The sequence below is a fragment of the Haliotis rufescens genome, unplaced genomic scaffold (assembly GCF_023055435.1).
Source record: "Haliotis rufescens isolate VD_foot unplaced genomic scaffold, xgHalRufe1.0.p SCAF_21, whole genome shotgun sequence".
Taxonomy (NCBI): domain Eukaryota; kingdom Metazoa; phylum Mollusca; class Gastropoda; order Lepetellida; family Haliotidae; genus Haliotis; species Haliotis rufescens.
In genome coordinates, this window is record NW_025963902.1 from 6,325,318 (window position 1) to 6,348,502 (window position 23,185).

Consider the following 23,185-nt stretch of genomic DNA (forward strand, 5'->3'; position numbering starts at 1 on the left):
TTTTTGATTTACCCTAACAGCGGAAGTCATCACACTTGGCGTCAAAATGGCCGCCTAGTTGTCACAACAGAAACAGGGAACATGTGAAGACGATACTTTTAATATTTACGAAATGGCAGTAACTGATTCCTGTCCAGCTTTTTCAGCGTTTGAGAAACAATTGAAGACGCTTTGTCTCAGGGAATTTCCTTGTGGATTAGGCACATGGGTAAGGAAAATAGTGTTGAATCAATGTTAGACAGGTTTAATTTTAGTTGTACATAGGTTCTCGTGATACAGACATTGGTCTTTAGTATTTTTGGTTTTGTCAGTTTTCCATTGATTTCTATGTTATTTGAGTGCTGCAAATAATAGTTTATCCATCAAATTGTTTCCATTCAACTTTTGTCATATGTCAACAAAAGAGACCGTCTCTTTGGTCCAGTGGATAAAGCATCTGCATAGAAAGGTAAATCACTTGATCTCTTGGCAGAGTCATACCAAAAGACGTTAAAAGATAGGAATTTGTGTTACCTTGCCTAGCTTTCTCATTAAGGTTATAAAACAAGGACTGGTAGGCTTGGAACCAGTATACTGTGTCTGAGTGAGGTATCCATGTTAAAGTGCATCCTAAATTGTTGCATGGTATCTCAGTGAACCCAACTGACTACAGTCATATGCCTGGTCTAGTACAAGCAGTCACACACATACATGCATGTCGCTATAGAAGTGGGAATAATCTTGAAAGTGACATAAAAACCCTATTTTTACCTTGCCTCAACAACAGATATAATCTTAGCTGACCAATGAGACATAACACCTATGTGAAACATTTGAAACAATTTTGAGAAGCAAAAACAGGTTAAAGTAGCCTGAAACACTATATATATTTTATGATATTACATTGTTACAAAGACATATGACAGCTTCAGATGTATGGGATATTGATACTTTATATGGATATTGATGGATATTGACAGATACATTCCTCAAACAAGGTAACTGCCTGATATTATACATATAACTTTTGTTTGTAGTAAGTACATTATTTGAATTTGGTTTTCATTCCATTTGCTCTAGCAAAAAGGCAGGCGGCCTCAACAGTGACTGATAAAATTGATCTGTACGAACAAAATGTTTGGCAAAAGCACTCAGTTGTTCCATAGGGCTAAGATTATGGTGTGTTTTTTTTTAAATATATACAGTAAAAATAACTTGATATTGGAATATATTCTTTCAGATACAATTCCTGCGATCATTGCATAAAATTCTTTGAAGTTATATTATTGGGGATTATCTAACTGAATCATCGGTAGATTAGTAGAAAATGTGCATACAGCTCTTTGCTATTTTAGGCTAAGTTTACAAGAAAATACACACGGTAATTGTTATTTCTGAATATAAAACAATGCCTAGTAGAGCGGAATATACAATTTAAATGGTAAATCATCATGTCTAGTGCATAATATTATGTTGACCAATAGCTTCACCCTTTCAATTGGTGTGTATTAATGAACAACAAAACCACATGTCAGGTTGGCTGCAGCTCTTTATTGTGTATCCTTTGTTATGATGAACATCTTCTCGTTCTTTGATCCTACAATAGGTGACACTTGACACTTCAAACAAGTCGACATTATAGTCCATAATAAGCAAATTTTGAATCCGAGAAGAAAAATCCCATCTACATTTTAATACTTTCAAGCTTGGGAGTGTTGTTTCCCTTTAAGGATTTACTTTCTTAGCAATTCCCATCATACATCTGGGCCTGATGAGTCGATAATCAAGGGAAGCAACTGTTGTAGTACCTGTTACCCTGTATGAGCAGCATTTCAGACATCTTTCTAAAGAAACAATTACATGTATCTGAAATACTCTTTTTATGGACAATGATATTTTGCAAAGGATACACACATATAAAAGCTGGCTATTTCTATTCCATTTTTATTAAAAACTAAGCAAATTGGCCTTTTTATTTAATCAGCCTGTTGTCACTTTCCACGTGGGGCGGTCGGGTAGTCTAGTAATTAAAGCGCTCGCTCATCATGCCGAAGACTCGGGTTTGATTCCCGACATTGATACGATGTGTGAAGCCTATTTCTGGTGTCCTCCGCTGTGATATTGCTGGAATATTGCTGAAAGCAGCGTAAAACCATACTCACTCACTCACTCACTCACTCGTTTTCCATGTTTTGGTACACAGTTACATAGGTAGATACTGTGAGTTAAAAGATCTTCAACATCTTCAAAAGTCTCACAATGCCTCTGCTTTTAACTAAAATTTAAATATGGACACAACATGCTGTTTTGTTTGATGCGACATTTGGGCATCACATGTCAATACATAGCAAAGAGTTAGCCTACCTGGATCTCACTGAAAGGGACTTGTGTCATGAAACATTGCGCTAAATAAGACAAAACAGATAACATTAAAAAAATCTACTTTATTTTTTTTATTAAATCTAATAGAACACACTGAATATAACTCGCAACAAACACATAGCATGTTCAGATTGTTATGTGTCAATTCCCAAATTGAAACAATATGGTTTACAAATCAGTTACAGCAATTACAATGGGAGTACACAACAGAGTGGTAGTACAATATTCAGTGGCAGTAAAAACTGTGAGAGCAGTGAAAATGACAATGAGAATAATAATAATCACCTCACCACAACAGTGGTCAGGCTTCCAAGTTCACCCTGAACACCAGGGTGAAAAGTGATCTTGACATGAAAGCTGGTCTTGATGTAATGTGAGATGAAATGTGGGATGAAATGTGAGATGAGACATGCACGCGCCCACTTCATAGTCTAACTCTCTTCCAGCACTTTCCACACAGTGCTAGACCAGTCCAGTATCACTAGAACATCACAGATTATTCCACATGTTTTTATAATGCTTGACATCCATCCATGCTATTCCCGAAGTACACAGATAATTTGAGCATCTAAATATAATAACTTTCTCACCACTGCTTACATTAAATCAGTACTACTCCTGACAACTAATCATTGTCCAAATACAATGCAATGAATTTCTACTGAATCTCAACAGAAACAATGTCATACAGTTGCAACTATTATTTGACAATAAATTGCCCTGCCATATAACATGACCTATACTACTCAAAAGAAGTTAAAGAACACCTATATTCTATATCATGGGTGGCCCAGTTGTCTGAGGCGCCGCGATTCCCTGTGCAGAGTTGCATCCCTCGGGCATGCCAGAAACCTATGATTGTGGGTTCGAAACTCGGTTTGCCCCGATTATGTTTCTAGGTTTGTCAGCACCATACCCATGCTCATGGGTTTCACCAAAGTGGTAAATGTCTGAGACCTGCATCACTCCGGGCTTTCCTCCCACATTAAACTGACATGCCGTGATATAACTGGAATACTGTTAAAAGTGTTGTTAAACCCAACTCACTCACTCACTACTATAGTTAATCTGTTATGCCATGACAGATTGAGTACTATATGTAACATGGGCGGATACAGCTTTTTTGAAAAGGGGGTGTGCACAATTAAGATCTATTTATTGTCTTTGGTGGTAATTTATACAGAAATAAAGTTTGTTTTCGAAATAAAAAGGGGGGTGCGCACCCCTGCACCCCCCCTCTGTATCCGCCCATGTGTAACATAGTAGATACATTGAAATATGTTCCTAGACTATTTTCGTTCCAGTATCTCGAACACTGCATTGGAGGATGGTTGACTAGGCTAGTGGTTAAAGCACTGGTGCACCCCATTGTGTTCTTGGAATATTGTTTAAAGCAGAGTAAAACCCTACTCGCTCACTCACAAATGAACAAATATACGAATACCGTATTCAACGTAATAAGCACCCCGCTCTACTAAGCGCCCACGGCGATATTTGCTAATATATTGGCTAGTGAACAATCCCAATTAGCACCCCATCCGATTGATCAATGTACACAAGACTTATTTATTTGTGTATAATACGCACACATGTGTTATATACACCCTTAAGTATGGGCAATAAAATACAGGAAAAATATATCTGTCGTATATAAACAGTTCAGGCCGTCAGCATAAACCACGAAATTTATCTTTCAACTCTGTTTTTTCCATCAAAATAATATTCTAATAAGAGCCCCCTATTTCTATTTTTGAGAGCGCCCTGGGCGCTTATTACGTGAAATACGGTAAGTATGTTCACATACTCAATTTGTTTACAGAGACGATCTCAACGCAAGACAGAATCATTGCCGAGGAAGAAAACTTTGCCTAAAAGAAGCATTAATCCAGTATCTGTTTCCTCTGATAAACTTGATTCACAGTTCGCCATAACATTGAAAGGTAAGATGTTTTTTTTTTATCAGAATTGTTTGAGATATATTGAAACCACTGAAAGAGGGAAAGAGACAAAAATTGATGCTTCAAAGGTTTACAAGTTTTCAAGCATGTGGTGTTGATGGGTGGCCTTAGTGTATCAAACTTTGATGGTTCTAGTCTTGGAAAGGCATTTAGAAGTGATGTACATAAGGAATGTTACTGCATCGTCTCCATGTTGATGTCCCTTTGATGGTTCTGTCCCTTTTGGGATTTCCAAGGCACAAAGGGTCTCCAAAGCTGTCACAAGAGTGCCTAAAATGAGGGTCACAACGAGTGTCAGGCTGATTTTAATGTCTTCAAACCCAGAATGTATGGAACGTGCTAGCAAACACAGCTTTACCCAGGCCAGACTAGAATATTCAGCGGCGACTTTGTTAGATCTGGATTATTGTTACTAATCCCGTTCACTCACTCACTCACTCACATTGTTCTGGAAATTGTTTGGCAGATTATGGCGCCAATCATGAGAAGATGGAGACTCTAGAGGAATATGTTGGATCCAGATTCTCCCCATGGCACCTCGACTACAGCTGGTCGCAGGAAGCACGCGAACTCCGTGAGATCGCTGTCAAATCCCCCTGGCTGATTGATGATAGCTTTGTTCTCAACTACTTCAAGACACTTCGAATTGTAGACAAAAATGTGAGTGATGAAGGCATTAGCATTTTCAAATTAGTGTACATTTTGATTTATAAGCTGGATTTGAGTTGCTCAATGTGACCAACAGTACTAATACTTTACAATACTATTCAGTATTCAAGTGTCATGTCACTGAGTTTTGCACGGATGTGTCCATTGTTTGGATGACTTATGCTGCAGCTGTAACAATGCATGGCAGTTCCATGACGTGCCAGATCAGTGAACATAACATCATTCTTTGTTCATGACCACACAGATTAATGTGACCCTATACTAATTAAAAATCACTGGGCCAATATCATTGGGCTGATGTCACTGTTTGGAATCCTCAGGGATGCAGACTTAACCTGAAGCATTAAATAGCTGGAATAATGATAACGTAAAAGGGCATCTGCTAAACATCCACAAAATCTACTAGCCCTCAGGATAATAATAGTAATAAGATGATGATGATGATGATGATGATGATGTGGTGATGGTGATGATGGTGGTGGTGGTGGTGATGGTGGTGGTGATGGTGGTGGTAGTGATGATGATGATGATGATGATGATGATGATGATGATGATGATGCATCCCTGGCAAGTCTAACTTTTCTCAGAAACAAAACTATGTAGTACTGTATACATAATACCCTGCTCTGAAGTACTGATAAGCCGTTCTTGGGATCCGATGTTGCCATCTCTTGCCAAGGCTTGAGATTTACAAGATGTCTACACCCAGGACAGGTAACCCTCAGTTCTTTGTAGCTTGTAGGTTTTGCCTCACGTTGGGATGATTGTAATACCCACAAATGTTTATGATTAGATCATGTAGAATAATTCCCTATTTTCTTCTTCAGGTAACAGAGGTAGATGAAGATTTGTTAAAGTTCAAGAATCTAGAAGAATTGACTTTAAGTGCAAATCATATCAAGAACATCGGCTCCAAGAACCTCCCAGAGTCACTGAAGGTATGTTCTCTCTGTATTTATAAGGGGGCACAGGTGGCCCAGTTGTCTTAGGCGCCGCGATTCGCTGTGCAGAGTTGCGTCCCTTTGCCACGCCAGAAAACTATGATTGTGGGTTCGAATCCCGGTTCGCTCCAATTATGTTTCTAGGTTTGTCAGCACCATACCCGTGCTCATGGGCTTCACCGAAGTGGTAAACATCTGAGACCTGCATCACTTTGGGCTTTCCTCCCACATTAAGCTGACACGCCGTGATATAACTGGAATACTGTTAATAGTGACGTTAAACCCAACTCACTCACTCACTCTCTATTTTTATAAATCTATAATTAGGTTGTTTGCTACATATTTTTCTTCACAACTTTCCTGTTTATTCACACATGTTCAATAAATAATGGAAAAAGTTCTTAATTGAATAAAATAAATAATTTTCATGATTAGAATAAGAAATAGTTCAAATACACCTACGTGACCATATATAGTGTGAGATTTTCAATAGTCGTGTCAATGAATACAGATGGGAATAATCACTTGCACTTCACTGAATATAGATGGGAATAATCACTTGCACTTCACTGAATACAGATGGGAATAATCACTTGCACTTCACAGAATATAGATGGGAATAATCACTTGCACTTCACTGAATATAAATGGGAATAATCACTTGCACTTCACTGAATATAGATGGGAATAATCACTTGCACTTCACTGAATATAGATGGGAATAATCACTTGCACTTCACAGAATATAGATGGGAATAATCACTTGCACTTCACTGAATATAGATGGGAATAATCACTTGCACTTCACAGAATATAGATGGGAATAATCACTTGCACTTCACTGAATATAGATGGGAATAATCACTTGCACTTCACAGAATATAGATGGGAATAATCACTTGCACTTCACTGAATATAGATGGGAATAATCACTTGCACTTCACTGAATATAGATGGCTTTTGGATAATTAGAAGGCAGCTGCTCCAGCTGTTCCTGGTGAATAGTGTCAGCAGTACTCAATATGTCTATCAACTATGTGTAATAATTCATTTCCGGACACTTGTCCCCAGGTGTTGGAGCTGTGTGCTAATGAAATCAGTGACATATCTGCACTGTGCATCAACCCCCCACTCCTGACTCACCTTGGACTGGGCCACAACAACATAGCCTTCATAGGGGACTACATCACTGGCGACTACTGGTATGTGTATAGAGGACTTCATCAGTGGCTACTACTGGTATGTTTATACATCACTTGCGACTACTGGTATGTTTATACAACACTGGAGATTACTGGTATGGTATACATCACTGGAAGTTACTGGTATGGTATACATCACTGGAGGTTACTGGTATGTTATACATCCCTGGAGATTACTGGTATGTTTATACATCACTGGAGATTACTGGTATGTTATACATCACTGGAGGTTACTGGTATGTTATACATCACTGGAGATTACTGGTATGTTATACATCACTGGAGATTACTGGTATGGTATACATCACTGGAGATTACTGGTATGTTTATACATCACTGGAGATTACTGGTATGGTATACATCACAGGAGATAACTGGTATGTTATACATCACTGGAGATTACTGGTATGTTTATACATCACTGGAGATTACTGGTATGTTATACATCACAGGAGATTATTGGTATGGTATACATCACAGGAGATAACTGGTATGTTATACATCACTGGAGATTACTGGTATGTTTATACATCACAGGAGATTACTGGTATGTTATACATCACAGGAGATTACTGGTATGTTATACATCACAGGAGATTACTGGTATGGTATACATCACAGGAGATTACTGGTATGTTATACATCACTGGAGATTACTGGTATGTTTATACATCACTGGAGGTTACTGGTATGTTTATACATCACTGGAGGTTACTGGTATGTTATACATCACTGGAGGTTACTGGTATGTTTATACATCACTGGAGATTACTGGTATGTTTATACATCACAGGAGATTACTGGTATGTTTATACATCACAGGAGATTACTGGTATGTTTATACATCACTGGAGATAACTGGTATGTTATACATCACTGGAGATAACTGGTATGTTATACATCACTGGAGGTTACTGGTATGTTTATACATCACTGGAGATTACTGGTAGTTATACATCACTGGAGGTTACTGGTATGTTTATACATCACAGGAGATTACTGGTATGTTATACATCACTGGAGATTACTGGTAGTTATACATCACTGGAGGTTACTGGTATGTTTATACATCACAGGAGATTACTTGTATGTTTGTTGTTTGTTGTTTCTGTACACAAATAATTCCAGTTGTTGTAAACATTATGTTGCATGATATTGTTTTGCAGGCCATGTCTTCTGTCGCTGGACCTCAGTCACAATGACCTCAGTGACCTGTTAGATGTTGTTCGGAAACTAGGCACACTGCCCAAGCTCCGCAACCTCATATTACAAGGCAACCCACTGTCGGTGAGCAGCCATTTGTCAGAGTTTCTTTGTTTCCCATATTGTCCAACTTTGCACTTTTTCTCATCAGTGAAATAACTTAAACAGACAAAACAAGACTGTTGTCGAAATCATTTGCATCATTTGCGAATAAATCAAGTAAAACATTCTGTAAGTGAAGAAAATAATTTACCGCCAGTTTGTAACATATTTCACGAACCCTCAGGATTGATAGATATGTTTGGTGAACTAAGAATTTTACTTGTTTTTGTCATTATGCCAGGAAATGTTTTTACAATGATTTCAGTTGATACCCGGTTACCGTGGTTACACAATTGACTCGCTGAGGAAGTTGAGCATCTTGGATGATATCAGGATATCAGCAGATGAGAAGCATCATTTCAAGGGGTTGGCAAGACGGAGAGGTGAGACACATTGCATCTTTCTTCTCAATGTTGTGAACCCTATGGGGAGGACGGGTTAGAATTAGGCCCCAACAACCTGGAATGGAGGTCAGAGGTGACAAGCTGCACATGATGATAGTGAGAGTCCAGTGAGGATGTTATGGGATGGAGTGTGGTGTGTCACTGGGTGGTGTGTGGTGTGTCATGGGTTGGTGTGTGGTGTGTCATGGAGTGGAGTGTGGTGTGTCATGGGGTGGTGTGTCATGGGTTGGTGTGTCATGGGTTGGTGTGTCATGGCATGGTGTGTGGTGTGTCATGGGGTGGTGTGTGGTGTGTCATGGGTTGGTGTGTGATGTGTCATGGGTTGGTGTGTGGTGTGTCATGGGGTGTGGTGTGGTGTGTTGTGGAGGGTGTGTGGTGTGTCATGGGGTGGTGTGTGGTGTGTCATGGGAGGGTGTGTGGTGTGTCATGGATTGGTGTGTGCCATGGGGTGGTGTGTGGTGTGTCATGGGGTGGTATGTGGTGTATCATGGGATGATGTGTGGTGTGTCATGGCATGGTGTGTGGTGTGTTATTGGGTGGTGTGTCATGGGGTGGTATGTGGTGTATCATAGGATGATGTGTGGTGTGTCATGTCATGGTGTGTGGTGTGTTATTGGGTGGTGTGTCATGGGGTGGTATGTGGTGTATCATGGGATGATGTGTGGTGTGTCATGGGTTGGTGTGTGGTGTGTCATGGGGTGTGGTGTGGTGTGTCGTGGGTGGTATGTCATTGGGTGGTGTGTCATGGGGTGGTGTGTGTTGTGTCATTGGGTGGTGTGTGGTGTGTCATGGGGTGTGGTGTGTGGTGTGTTATTGGGTGGTGTGTCATGGGGTGGTGTGTCGTTGGGTGGTGTGGGTTGTGTCATTGGGTGGTGTGTCATGGGGTGGTGTGTGTTGTTTCATGGGGTGGTGTGTCATGGGGTTGTGTGTTGTTGGGTGGTGTGTGGTGTGTCATGGGGTGATGTGTCATGGGGTGGTGTGTGGTGTGTCATGGGGTGGTGTGGTGTGTCATGGGAGGGTGTGTGGTATGTCATGGGGTGGTGTCCACGACCACACCCATTTCCACGCTCACACCCACGCCCATGTCCACACCCATACCCATGTCCACACTCAAGCCCATGTCCATGTCCACGCCAGCGCCCTCGCCTATGCCCACGCCATTGTCCATGCCTACGCCCAACCCACGTCCTTGTCCACGCCCACACCCACTACCACACCCATCCCAGGGTGAGATTGATCAGGTGAGGTTCTTCATATGTGTAGCTGACCTGTTATAGTGTCCGAGTGTCCCAGTGTGGTCGATGGGGAGTTGCATGTGTTCTGTATTATTTCAGAGTATGTACTGGATGAAGCTAAGGTCACCATAGAAGTGTCCCAGATGACCGGTGTACCTCTACCTGAAGAACTTAAGGTGAGTTTGGTTGGGTGGGGGTTAGAATGGGTCAGAGGAAAACAGGGAGGGTCATAACAAAAAAATACTCATATTTGGGAAGGGTCATGAAACCCATCTACAAGCCAAGGGGAAGGTCTTAAAAATATGATAGGCATTAGGGATGGGTCATTATTTTCAGTACTTTAGTGCATGCATCAAACTCCTCTGACGAAACCACCCCAAAACACCACACACACACCTACACATACCTACACACACCACACACACACACACACACACACCCACACCCACCACACACACACCTACACACCCACACACATACACACACACATACCTACGCACACACTCGATCAATGACCACTCCTAATTTTGGACAGAATACCCTCTTCAGTAAATGAAATATATGCATTGAAAGATCTAGAACATTTTCTGGCTCCAGATACCGTTTTACAGGTAATCAGATTGCTGCACACACAGCAATCACACTCGAAGCCGAAAATACTGAATGTTGTCTCTTACTGGTGTAACGTGTGTTGCAGAACCCAGAGGAGCAGCCTGAGTTCCCCATCATAGAGAGGAAGTACTACGTGGAGTTCATGTTCCTTGAGGATTCTGGCTCCAAGGCAGAGGTGTTGCATGTCCCAGATGATGTCACCGAGTTGCCCCTCTTGCCGGGGACAGATGGGCGTCACCTGGGAGCTTCCCCCGACTTGGTGAGTTGTGGGTCAGATCAAATAGGTTGTTGTAATACTCGGATCCTGTTCCCGAGGCAAGGGAGTTAACTGACTCTAAACATCCAGTTTCAACCCTTGCAAAACTAGGATGGAATTTCTGGGCCCGATCGTAGCGCCACCAGTGGCTATTACGAGTAATGTGCCTTCTATGCCCCCTCCTATTGACCAATCAGATTCTACCTCTCATATCACTTGTTTTGCTTCAAACAAAATTGCGGTGCTCAGTTAAGATGATCTGACTGATAATCAAGTTCTTTTTCGATATAAAACAGGTCTTACTTTGCAAAGTGCATCAAATCACATGAGCACCTTGATTTAAAAACATGAAAAGATTTGGAAAATATCTGCCTACCCCAGTTGACGGTACACATGCTTTGCAAATCCTGCAGTCAACTGCACACTTGAAATCCATTTTATTTACGAACCGGATGTCGATTTAGCTACACGATTTTTATTGGACTGTGCTAAGACTTGTTTGTCTAGCCAAAATATAACTCGATAATTCCAGCCTAGTTCGTCAAGGGTTGAAACTGGACTTTAATAGTCACTTAACTCCCTTGCCTTGGCAAGAAGTACCCGGATTGGCCACAAACGGATACAGGTGGCCCTGTAGATGAATTTCATATCTGTATGAAATATTAACTAACTATTAACAACAATTTCTATCCATTTGATGTTTATTTAAAATGTATCATATTTCCTCAAATAAATGCCGGCCTTCAAATAACGCCAGGGCCTCGTTTAAACGCACAGGTAGCTTTCATGCACAGAATTCTCCCCATTATTATCTTTTCGATTAAAAGACAGGAGTAAAGAGCGTCTGAAAGAAATATATGCCCTGGCGTTTAATAGAAGAAATATGGTAACAAGCAAATAGTTTGGAAAACTTTCAAATCATGGTCAAAATCTAACTTTAAACATTGTTCAATTAGTTTATTCACATTAAAATAAATGTCTTTGTGTAACGTTTAGCTCATTGTACAGAAAAGAGATTTTGAAGTCAATTTGTTGCAACTTGTTCTTTCCTTGTGGACCAGTCTGACCTTGGTGTTGGGTCACAAGGTGACAGGTCAAACTTCAGCCAGCAGGAGAAGAGTGTCTGCTTCACCAGTAAACCTGATCTTGAGACAGTGCAAGAACTGACAGGTAACCATGGCAACATATCATTAGGAGACCTGAGAATTTGATTGAGCTGTCCTGTATTCAATAACCTTAAATATCTCTGCACTTTGACATGTACCATATTCGACGTAATAAGCGCCCAGGACGCTCTCAAAATTAGAAATAGAGGGCTCTTATTAGAATATTATTTTGGTGAAAAATAAATTTGGTTAAAAGATAAATTTTGTGGTTTATGCTGACAGCCTGAAATGTTTATATATGACAGATATATTTTTCCAGAATTTATTTGCCCATAATTAAGGGTGCATATAACACACGAGTGTGTATTATACGTGAATAAATAAGTCTTGTGTATCGGAAGGGGTGCTAATTGGGTTTGTTCACTAGCCAATATATTAGCAAATATCGCCGTGGGTGCTTATTAGAGCGGGGCACTTATTACGTCAAATACGGTCATTCTTTTTCCGTGAGTTTTCTTATGGTTTCCTCTTTCTCATAAAATTCTTCTTTTTTTTTCATTTTGCACATGTAGAGAAAGAATATATTTCAAGCTGAAACTGTATGGGTTTGACGAAATGCCTAAGTGCAAAAACAGGAAATGCATAATGTGTTTTGTTTCACTGTAAACAAAAGCAAAGAGATATGTAACTCCTTTAACTAGAGACCCGTGAAGATCCGGGTAGAATAGGTCTTCAGCAACCCATGCTTGCCGTAAAAGTCGACTATGCTTGTCGTAAGAGGCGACTAAGGGGATCGGGTGGTCAGGCTTGCTGACTTGGTTGAAGCATGTCATCGATGCCAAATTAAGTGGATCGATGCTCATGATATCAGTCACTGGATTATTTGGTCCAGACACGATTATTTACAGACCGCCGTCAAATAGCTGTAATATTGCTGAGTGCGGCGTTAAACAACCAGCCAACCAACCTTTAACTAGAGATGATTAGCCGAGAATCATAAATATTGTCTCTTACTGAAAAAAATGTATTATGCTCGCCTTGCACAACATGATATTTACAACACAGAGACATGCTTGAGTTATAATCTCATTATCATAAATGTCATTCTTCAATAATCAGAGTTTTAGGCATACTTACATTCACTAAAATACTTTAAAACCAGAGAAGGAATACAATGTCTGAATGAACAGGCACATTTATTAAGTAGTGCCAAAAATGATTTCAGCCATGTTTGTTACTAGGGCTAGGAAAAGTCCAAATTTACTACCCGGGTACCCACCCACCTATTGCCTGACCCTACCCGGGTACCCGCTGTAGGTCACAAGAGATAGGTACAAAATGTCCGATTGGGAATAGTTTGACTGCAGCCCTGGACAAAATGTATTTAGAGACCGTATAAAACGATCTGGTCATGCATACACAGAAGTTGACTGAAGTTTTATCTTTATTCAAACGTCTGGTCTGGGTGCAAAGGTCTTGGTGCATAGTCAGAAAGAAATGCCAACATTAGTGACTTGTGGTATAACGATCTTGTTCAAGATCATTTTTGCCATTAAACAATATATCACATGACCAACCACGGGTCCGGGTAGTTCTGTGGGTACCCTGGTCCTTCTAAGTACCCACCCGATCCAAGTACCCGAGTTACCCGTCCCAGCCCTATTGGTTACATAAACACTCCCACATCGGTAAAAGTCTACCTTAACTTTTGGGGAATGTTAGGAAATATATTTTTAAGAAAGTAGGTATCCAGTTGGTGATTAGAGCTCAAGGGTCTCTGAGATCTTCCAACAGCTTACTGCATTCCTATCTCCCCAACAAGTGATAAGATCATGGCTAAAGAGTATCAATTCATTGAGTGGGGATGCGGGCAAGGAGATTGTTAAGCTTGTGCCACCTAGTGGATAGGTGATTTCATTGCATATTTAGTGGTATTATTGTTAGTACTATCTTTGTTATGCTACTCAAAAGAAGTTAAGCACCTCTAAATTCTTTCATATTGGCGGATCATATGTTATCTGATGACCATGTTTATCGCGAGTACTCCCGCTATAACGAGGGTTGTGGCGTCACACAGACATAGTAAATACTCAGATGGCGGCTTGATTTTAAGATAAAGTTGTCTTTTATGAGTGAGCGCGACATTTTACCGTTGTTCTTGTGATTAGCGAGAAAACTACAAATGTTTCTTAAGCGTCCGAAAACCCATAACACAAGGATGCTATAGTTAACTTGTGATGGTATATGAAAGAACCGTGTGATTCTTAACTTCTTTTGAGTAGTATAACAAATAACCATCTCTTCCCCGGCGCAGCGATGCCTTTTTCGGTACTTGGGGGAGAGTCTCTGGCCGATGACTTCATGGAGGAGGAACCGGGGCACATCCAGCTGCTCCAGCGCCAGATGAGACTCGGTCCACTGAGATCACCAGGCCAGGCTTGGGCCGAGGAGATAGAGGTGAACTGGTCCAGCACACAGGTCAGGGATGACCTGCACAATCTGCGGGACTTCTTCACCCAGGGCATGGAGTTCTCGGTGGTGGAGCAAATGGTCAGTGTACACAACACTTTCTGGAGTCTCCCTAGGATACTTTGTGTGTAGACAGTCCAGAAATTATTTCAGGATTTTAAAAAAGTGCCCTTGGCAGGCACATTGGGAAATTGTTATTTCGTTCAAAAGTGGGATTGTCAATGCAATACTAGGCTTTATGAAGGCTTCCTCTGTAAGTGAGTGTTGTTTTATGCCACTTTTAGCAATATTCCAGCAATATTACGGCTCGGGACACCAGAAATGGGCTTCACACATTGTACCCATGTGGGGAATCGAACCTGGGTCTTCGGCGGGACGAGCGAACACTTTAACCACTAGGCTACCCTAATGCCCCCACTTCCTCTGTAATGATCAGTGAAATACTAGTCACCTGTCAAAGCCATAACATTGGTTAGAAATTGGGAAATATTTAACTCCAGTGTGGGAACTTCTGCTGCAGACTTGAAGCTGAATATCTGCCTCTACGCAGACCTAGATCTGCAGACTTGGAGCTGAATATCAGCCTCTATCAGATCTATAAGCAGATCTAGATAAATCCCTGTTAGCTCCCCCAGACCAATTAATTTAGGCAAATATGCCAAGAGGGAGGTTGCAAAATAAGAGCTTATCAAATGTTGATTTGATTTTAAATCCTTAAAATCTTACCTGGAGAATAAAATCTGGTGGTGGGAGAAATTGTAGTGCGACCATGGAGTTGAGTGTTATTGTCATCAAATGATAGATCACATGACTAATGACGGGTCTGGGTAGTCATGTGGGTACGTGGGTCCTACTCAGTACCCACCCGACCCAAGTACCCAAGTTACCTCTCCCAGCCTTTGTTGTAACTGTCCAAATTTTTAGGGGGTGAGTAATACTGTAAATCTTGAAATTAATGTGAGCGTGAATTAAATTTGATGAGGGCTGGTAACATTTTTGTTTACTAGCCCTCCTGGCTGGTGAGTTTTCAGAATTGTTTTATTGACTGAAGCCATGTTGACTGCAGGTGCAGTGCTTCCCCCTGGAGGAGGAGGATGGGGACCGGGCCAGTGTGGCTGGGTCAGTGAAGAAGGGCAAGGACGACAAGAATGCCAAGGGAGATAAGAAGGGCAAGGTGAGCAATACCATCCTGTCTGTCTTGAATATCCCCATGTCGTGAGTGAGTGAGTTGGGTTTTACTCCGCTTTTTAGCAATATTCCAGCAATACCATCAGGTCTGTCTCCAATATCCTCATGTTGATGGTGAGTGAGTGAGTGAATGAGTTGGGTTTTACTCTGCTTTTAGCAATATTCAGCAATATCTATCTTCAGTATCCACCACTTGTAGCAATATTCCAGAATTATCCTCATATCTATCTTCAATATCCTCATGTTGTGAGTGTGAGTGAGTGAGTGAGTGAGTGAGTGAGTGAGTGAGTGAGTAAGTGAGTGAGTGAGTATGACTTTATGCTGCTATCAGCAATATTCCAGCAATATCACGGCAGGGCACACAAGCCCCAGTGTAGTACCAGGGCTGTACTTAACTCAGTGGGGGGTGAGTGGGAGGTGCAACTCTGTATCAAGGTCGCGAACATCAAGGACTGAGTTTACTAGGACTGGAGGGAGGGGTTTTGGGAGGTAATGTACCCAAGTGCTCATGTAATGGATCATCAGGTTAGTTTCTTCATGACCGTTTATATGTTGTTGGAGATGTTGTGTAGTAGCTGTGCATCCCAGGGGTTTCCTTATAGCCTACTTAAAGTTTGTTGTTGAATGCTTGTTTCCTGAGCTCAGCAATAATCCAGCAGCCTGTACTTTATTGGACCAGGACTACACAATCCGGTGATTGATATTATGAGCAATCTCACACGCTGTACAATGACATGTAGTTAACCAGGTCACCACCTGACCACCATCTGACTACCCAATCCATTTAGCCTCCCTTCTTAACATCATCTGTTGCTGGGGACCTCTACTAACCTGTAATCCCCATAGGGAGGGGGCATGGGTGGCCCAGTCGTCTAAGGCGCCGATTCGCTGTGCAGAGTTGCGTCCCTTTGGCACGCCAGAAACCTATGATTGTGGGTTTGAATCCCGGTTCGCCCTGATTATGTCTCTAGGAATGTCAGCACCACACTTGTGCTCGTGGATTTCACTGAAGTGGTAAATGACTGAGACCTGCATAACTTCGGGCTTTCCTCCTACATTAAGCTGACACGCCGCAATATAATTGGAATACTGTTAAAAGAGGTCTTAAACCCGACTCACTCACTTATGCTGGGAGGTTAATGGCCTATCATTTCCCCCAAAATATGAAGAGGCATATCTCAATGGCAAACTACTCGTTTGAGGGGAAAAATAGAATAGAGGCATTTGAACCGACAGTTGTTTGTTTTCAGTTTGCTGTTTACTGCCGCAATATTCTAGCCATATGGCGGCGGACTGAAAATAATTGAGTCTTCACCAGACAATCCAGTGATTGACATCATGAGCATCAATCCACACAATTGGAATATGATGACATGAATCAACCAAGTTAAGCGAGCCTGACCACCCAATCCCATTAGTTGCCTCTTACGACAAGTGTGGGTTTGCTGAAGACCTATTCTAACCCGGATCTTCACGGGTTGAACCGACAGTTGATATGTTCATCAGTGGTACATCTAGTATTTCATCACTAAATTCATGTAAATCACTGTATGCTATACAATTTAGTCTTGAATGTGTTTGGTTTTTAAAAAAATGCAACACCAAAAATTATTCTCAAATTTATGGGATTGTCCTATATAACTGAAGATGATCATTTCTCTTTGATTCTTCAGCCTGAGCCCAAGAAAGAGGACAAAAAGAAGAAGAAGAAAGAGCCGGAGGTTGAGTTGAGGCGGACAGAGCCCCAGCTGACCACTCTGGCCACGTTCCACGTCCACTTGGACGACTTCCTGGAGGGGGACTTCGAGATGGTGTCAGTGTTCTCGCAGGGGGGCGTGGAAACAGCAGCATCAACAGTCTGCACAGAATCCCCTGAAGTTGGCAGAAAGGTCAGCACAAACTTTTCAGTCTTCTGTAGACTTAATCCAACATTTGAGTGAGTGAGTCAGTGAGTATGGTTTTACGACGCTTTTAGGAACATTCCAGCAACATCACGGCGGGGGACACCAGAAATGGGCTTCACACATTGTACCCATGTCGGGAATCGAACCCGGGTCTTCGGTGTGACGAGCGAACGCTTTAACCACTAGGCTGCCAGACCGCCCCTCCAACATTTGATGTCAGGTGGCCCAGTGGATAGTGTGTTTGATGGTTGTTCAGAGACTGGGTTTCATTCCCATCCCTGATGGTGTATATACATCATTACTAGGGCTGGGACGGGTAACTCGGGTACTCTGGTCTGGTGGGTCCTGAGTAGGACCCGGGTACCCACAGGACTACCCGGACCCGTGATTAGTCACGTGATATATATTGTTTAATGACAATAATTATCTAAAACTCTATGGTTCCACTATAAGTCACTAATATTCCCATTTCTTTCTGACAATGCACCCTTTCCTTCTTAATTTAATATGTTTGAATAAAGATAAAACTTCATTCATTAAACTTCAGTGTATGCATGAGCGGATCGTTTTACACGTGTATCTATATACATTTTGCCAGGGTTACAGTCAAACCTTTCCAAATCAGACAGTTTGTACCTATCTCTAAATATCTACAACGGGTACCCGGGCAGGGTCGGGTAATAGGGTGATGGGTACCCAGGTAGTCAATTTGGACCCGTCCCAGCCTTAATCATAACAGCCTTATGGTAACTTGACAGAGTGGACTGTTGCTTCTGCCATCTACGTGGTGTGCTTGACCACAGGAGTCCGTATCTAAAAATAGACGCCCTCATGCATATTCATGACCATCTCCACAGATGGTCATGAATATGCATGAGGGCATCTATTTTTAGATACGGACTCCTGTGGCTTGACCCAGACTTGGTTACTGACTTGCCCAGTCACTTAAAGAGGGAGTATGCCTGAGCTTAGTGGCAATCCTCGAAAGGTGTTGTTCTAATTCTGCTATCTTAAAGTTGATGAAGAAGATGAATCTAGCAGTTAATTATTACTGTAGTTACACTGAGAAAGTGTTTCAATTTCACATATGGCGCTATTTAGGTCCAGTCCTATTTGATCTTTCACTTCGATACAATACCTCTCTGCATGCAGTCTCATTAAAATCAGACCTTAGTTCTCGCTATTACTAAACAAAGATCTGAAGACATCCCATTAGGGGTAATGTCAGAACGACCTTTCATCCGACCAATCAGAGAGTCGCTTACCAGATCATGAAAGTGACAGTCGGAGTGTGATTTATAATCATGCAACTTCGAAAATTTTAACATGGGGTATTCTGAACAATAGTTACGGGTTTAACGACTGAATCTATACAATCTAGACCATCTGTTAGCCTTTCCAGAATGTTCTTTTGTTCAGGTTTCAAATTTTTAATCGAGAATTTGTCAAAATATGTTTCGAAGCGTAGTCGCCAATTTGAAATTAGTGCCGTAAAGCACGAGAAAGCTGCCTTCTGATTGGTCAATCCATTGGTCGGCCCAAAGTTTGCACAAGGTCGGTCTGACGTGACCCGTAATGGGATGTCCTCAGATCTTTGTTTAGCGGTAGCAAGAACTAAGATCTGATTTTAATGAGACTGCTCTGCATGAAGACTTGAGGACACCTCCAAAGGAGGTCATGTCAGGTGAATTTTTAAATCAGCCAATCATCATCCATGCTTCTAAATTCTTGGTACGAATGAGTGACGCATTCAGAAAAACTCTACAATGATTATTTTCAATGAAATCAATGAAAATCAAGCCGCGCTATGAAGTTGTTGTGGGTAGTTTATAAACCTGCCGTTTCTGAGTGCCATGGCATCTACATCAAAATAGTGTACTATTGAGAGTAAAGACGGTATTCTGGCAGCACAGTAAAGAAGCTGAATTGTTTTAGATATCTGAAATCTGACTGACTCAAGAACTCATACATCCTCCACCTGACGTGACCTTCATTTGAGGTCAGATCTTCATGCAGACAGGAATGGTATCTGAGTAAAAGATCTGATTGTAACTAAGTCTAGATCTAGACTGGAAGTGGGCAACAGAGTGTGGAGCAGAGTCTCCCTTTAAGTGCAGCGCAATGGTCAGATAGGCTACTACCTGTGTTACTATTTCAGCCAGGGTACTTTCATGTATACAGAAAGGGCTGGGACGAGTACAAATTTACTACCCGGGTACCCAATCACCTATTACCCGACCCTACCCGGGAGGTCTCAAGAGATACGTAAAATATGTCCGATTGGGAATAGTTTGACTATACACCTGTCAAAATAAATTTAGATACATGTATAAACCAATCTGGTCATGCATACACTGAAGTTGACTGATGTTTTATCATTATGCAAACATATAAAGTCAGAAGGAACGTGCGCAAAGTCAGAAAGAAATGTGAACATTTATCGCTTAAAGTGTAACCACAGAGTTCTTGATAATTTTTGCCATTACACAATATAATCACGTGACTAACCACAGGTCCGTGTTGTCCTGTGGGAACCCGGGTCCTACTCAGTACCCACCCGACCCGGGTACCCGAGCCCTAACAGAAAGGTACCTGGGGTAGATTTGTGTTGCGCCCAATACAACTACAACACTTGCCACAGTGAAATTGAGGGGCGGTCGGGTAGCCTAGTGGTTAAAGCGTTCGCTCGTCACGCTGAAGACCTGGGTTCGATCCTGACATGGATACAATGTGTGAAGCCCATTACTGGTGTCCCCCGCTGTGATATTGCTGGAATATTGCTAAAAGCGGTGTAAAACCATACTCACTCACTCACAGTGAGATTGCAGCAATATATAATATTTGCTCCTTCACTTTCTACAGGAGAATAAGAAGGACAAGGATCTCAAAGACAAGAAGGCCACAAAGTCGCCCTCACCAATCAAGAAGGACAAAGGAAAAGGTAGGCTACCTGGGATAATCCCATGGCCAGTAATATCTTGCTTGGACTAGTAATAGTAACGGAATAGTAAAAGTCATTGTTCCTATCCTGTTTGGTTATAAAGATCACTGTTTCAGTAATAAAGATAATAAAAGTTAACTTATAGCTTCTAATGTTACAGTTATCCATGTAAAATATGCTTTTGCTCATTCAGTTATCTCCCTTTCTAAAGATGCAGGGAAAGCAGGGGGCAAGGTCAAGGACGCCGATAAGAAAGATGGTGGCAAGAAGGGCAAGGCTACAGCTCCCACCCCACCAGTAGAGGAGGGAGAGGATGTCCCCCCTCCCCCCCTAGAGGTGCATGTGTCGGTGAGGCTGCACCACTGGAAGACGGCCATGGACTCCCTGAAGGAGGAGGAGGAGCAGAGAGACAAGGAACAGGACTAGACCAACATGGCCGACACCTCCAGGCTCAAATTGTATACCTTTATCTTTTGTACAAAATGATTCGATTTTGAAGGTTCCACTGAAGATATGTTGTCAAGTGGGCAAATGAAAGCCTTGAGAGAAGTATGGTGATTAATTTTTGACAAATATTTTTTTGCCATTAACTTTTAGAAAAACTTACCATGAGTTTGTACAATGTTGTAGGCTTCAATTGTCTGGTTACCAGTGGTAATGTTTGAAGCAGAAGATGCCTTAATGTGTGCCTTTGTGTATAATTGTATAAATATTAACAGGCAGAGGTTTTTTATGCACAATATTGCACCACCAATGACTGTATCTGTTTGAGTATACCACTCAACTTTGGATAGGGATAATCATGAATGTCAGATATAAACACTTCACATGTTATGAGAATCGTGTCTGTGTATCATAGAAAGAAAAATATTTCCTTATCAAAATATGTAATATTGTATTTTCTACAGATAGAATTTATACCTGTAACATGTTAATATTATTTTTAAAAGCGTTTTGTAAATATCTATGTACATCAACTTAATCATGTATATATACACTGTACAGGTATGTGAAAATGCAGTGGTAGTGAATGTTATGAATTGTACAGACCTATGCATATTTTGACAAAGTGACATATCCTGTGACATCATTGTAAACATTGACATTGTGCTGAATCATGTGCAGAAGATGTTAATCAGTTGTAGGGCTGGGACGAGTCCGAATTTACTACCCGGGTACCCACCCCCTTATTATCCGACCCTACCCGGGTACCCACTGTAGGTCTCAGGAGATACGTACAAAATGTCCGATTGGGCGTTTTTTTACCATAGCCCTGGCAAATCATATTTAGATACATGTCTCAAACAATCTGGTCATGCATACACTGAAGTTGACTCAAGTTATATCTTTAGTCAAAGATTTGAAAAGTCAGAAGGAATGGGTGCATAGTCCGAAAGAAATGCAAACATTAGTGACTTGTAGTGTAATCATAGAGTTCTAGATACTTTGAGTCATTAAACAATATATCACATGACTAACCACGGTTCCAGGTAGTCCTGCGGGTACCCAGGTCCTACTCAGTACCCACCCGACCAAGGTACCCGAGTAACCCATCCCAGCCCTAATCAGTTGTGTCATATTTTTGTGTTTTTATGGAAATAGATCTAAAATATTTCAGGACAAGTATTAATTGGGTTCATCAGATGTCCTACCCTCCCATACAGATGACATGCAGCATTGTAAATGATAACTGTCTTAAAGGCACCACTTTGAGATCATGTATCCATGAGCTTGGCTAACAGTGATGGTCACAGAACCAGCCAGGTTAACACGACACATGATTCTTGAGACACAATTTCAGGTTTATCTTCCTATCAATTTCACCAACTGTTCCACAAGGATTTTATTATTTATTTAAAAAGGTGCCTGTGAGGTTTGTAGGAAACTTTTAATGTCATGGTTGAATTTGGATAAAGTGGACTAGGTTAAAACCTCAGATTTTGAATATGACCACTTTACCAAACCCTGACACTTTAAGATGTTCAGGCCAAAATGTTAACACTGATTTCCTTTGTATGTTATAAGTGATGATTATTGAATGTATATATTTGTGAGAAACAATTTATGAATACGGAGCTGTGATGTCTTGTTTTGATGAATATGAAGATATTACAAATAAAACTTGCAATAACCCATTCCGGTTTTTATGGTTAATAGAGTGTGTTGACTGTCAGCTATAAATGAGGATCATCAAGATTACTGGTATGTAAACATGTGAAAGGCTGATGCTGGCATGTTTGCACTGCAGGACGATTCTATCAACGCAGTTCCCACTCGGCACTGCACTAGACCCGTGTGATTTGTGGTGGCACGTGGTCCTGTGCACAGCGCACAGATCACAAATCAGGTGAAGTTAAGCAACGTCGGTCTCAGAGAGTAGTTGGATGGGTGACCAAGTTAAGCAGCTTGACTCCTGAGAGTTTCTAGGGCCTCGGTCCTGCCCCACACTGAAGCACATGCACCACATGTGGTGTCTCCTTAGGCAAGTGACTTTGTTCGAAATGTGCCTCTGTTCACCCAGCAGTGAGTGGGTACCCGGTAGGATGAGATGATTACTGTTAACCTTCTAGCGTCTCACAGGCAGCTTGGGTTGTATACTCCCCAGGGAGCGGAGAATGAAAATTGGGTGCTCAC

At 41.4% G+C, this 23,185-nt stretch overlaps 1 protein-coding gene across 1 annotated transcript; it reads left to right on the top strand.

Annotated features, from left to right (window-relative positions):
- The first annotated feature begins 36 nt into the window (after window positions 1–36).
- LOC124133343 (leucine-rich repeat-containing protein 43-like) lies at window positions 37–21,305 on the top strand. The gene is made up of 15 exons (XM_046497713.2): window positions 37–208; window positions 4,181–4,301; window positions 4,786–4,979; window positions 5,816–5,926; window positions 7,001–7,131; window positions 8,298–8,418; window positions 8,702–8,819; window positions 10,175–10,251; window positions 10,773–10,946; window positions 12,005–12,113; window positions 14,364–14,599; window positions 15,585–15,692; window positions 17,380–17,595; window positions 20,473–20,551; window positions 20,763–21,305. Exons 1-15 carry the CDS (start codon window positions 113–115, stop codon window positions 20,975–20,977), a joined length of 2,106 nt encoding a protein of 701 aa, XP_046353669.2. The 5' UTR covers window positions 37–112; the 3' UTR covers window positions 20,978–21,305.
- The last annotated feature ends 1,880 nt before the right edge of the window (window positions 21,306–23,185 follow it).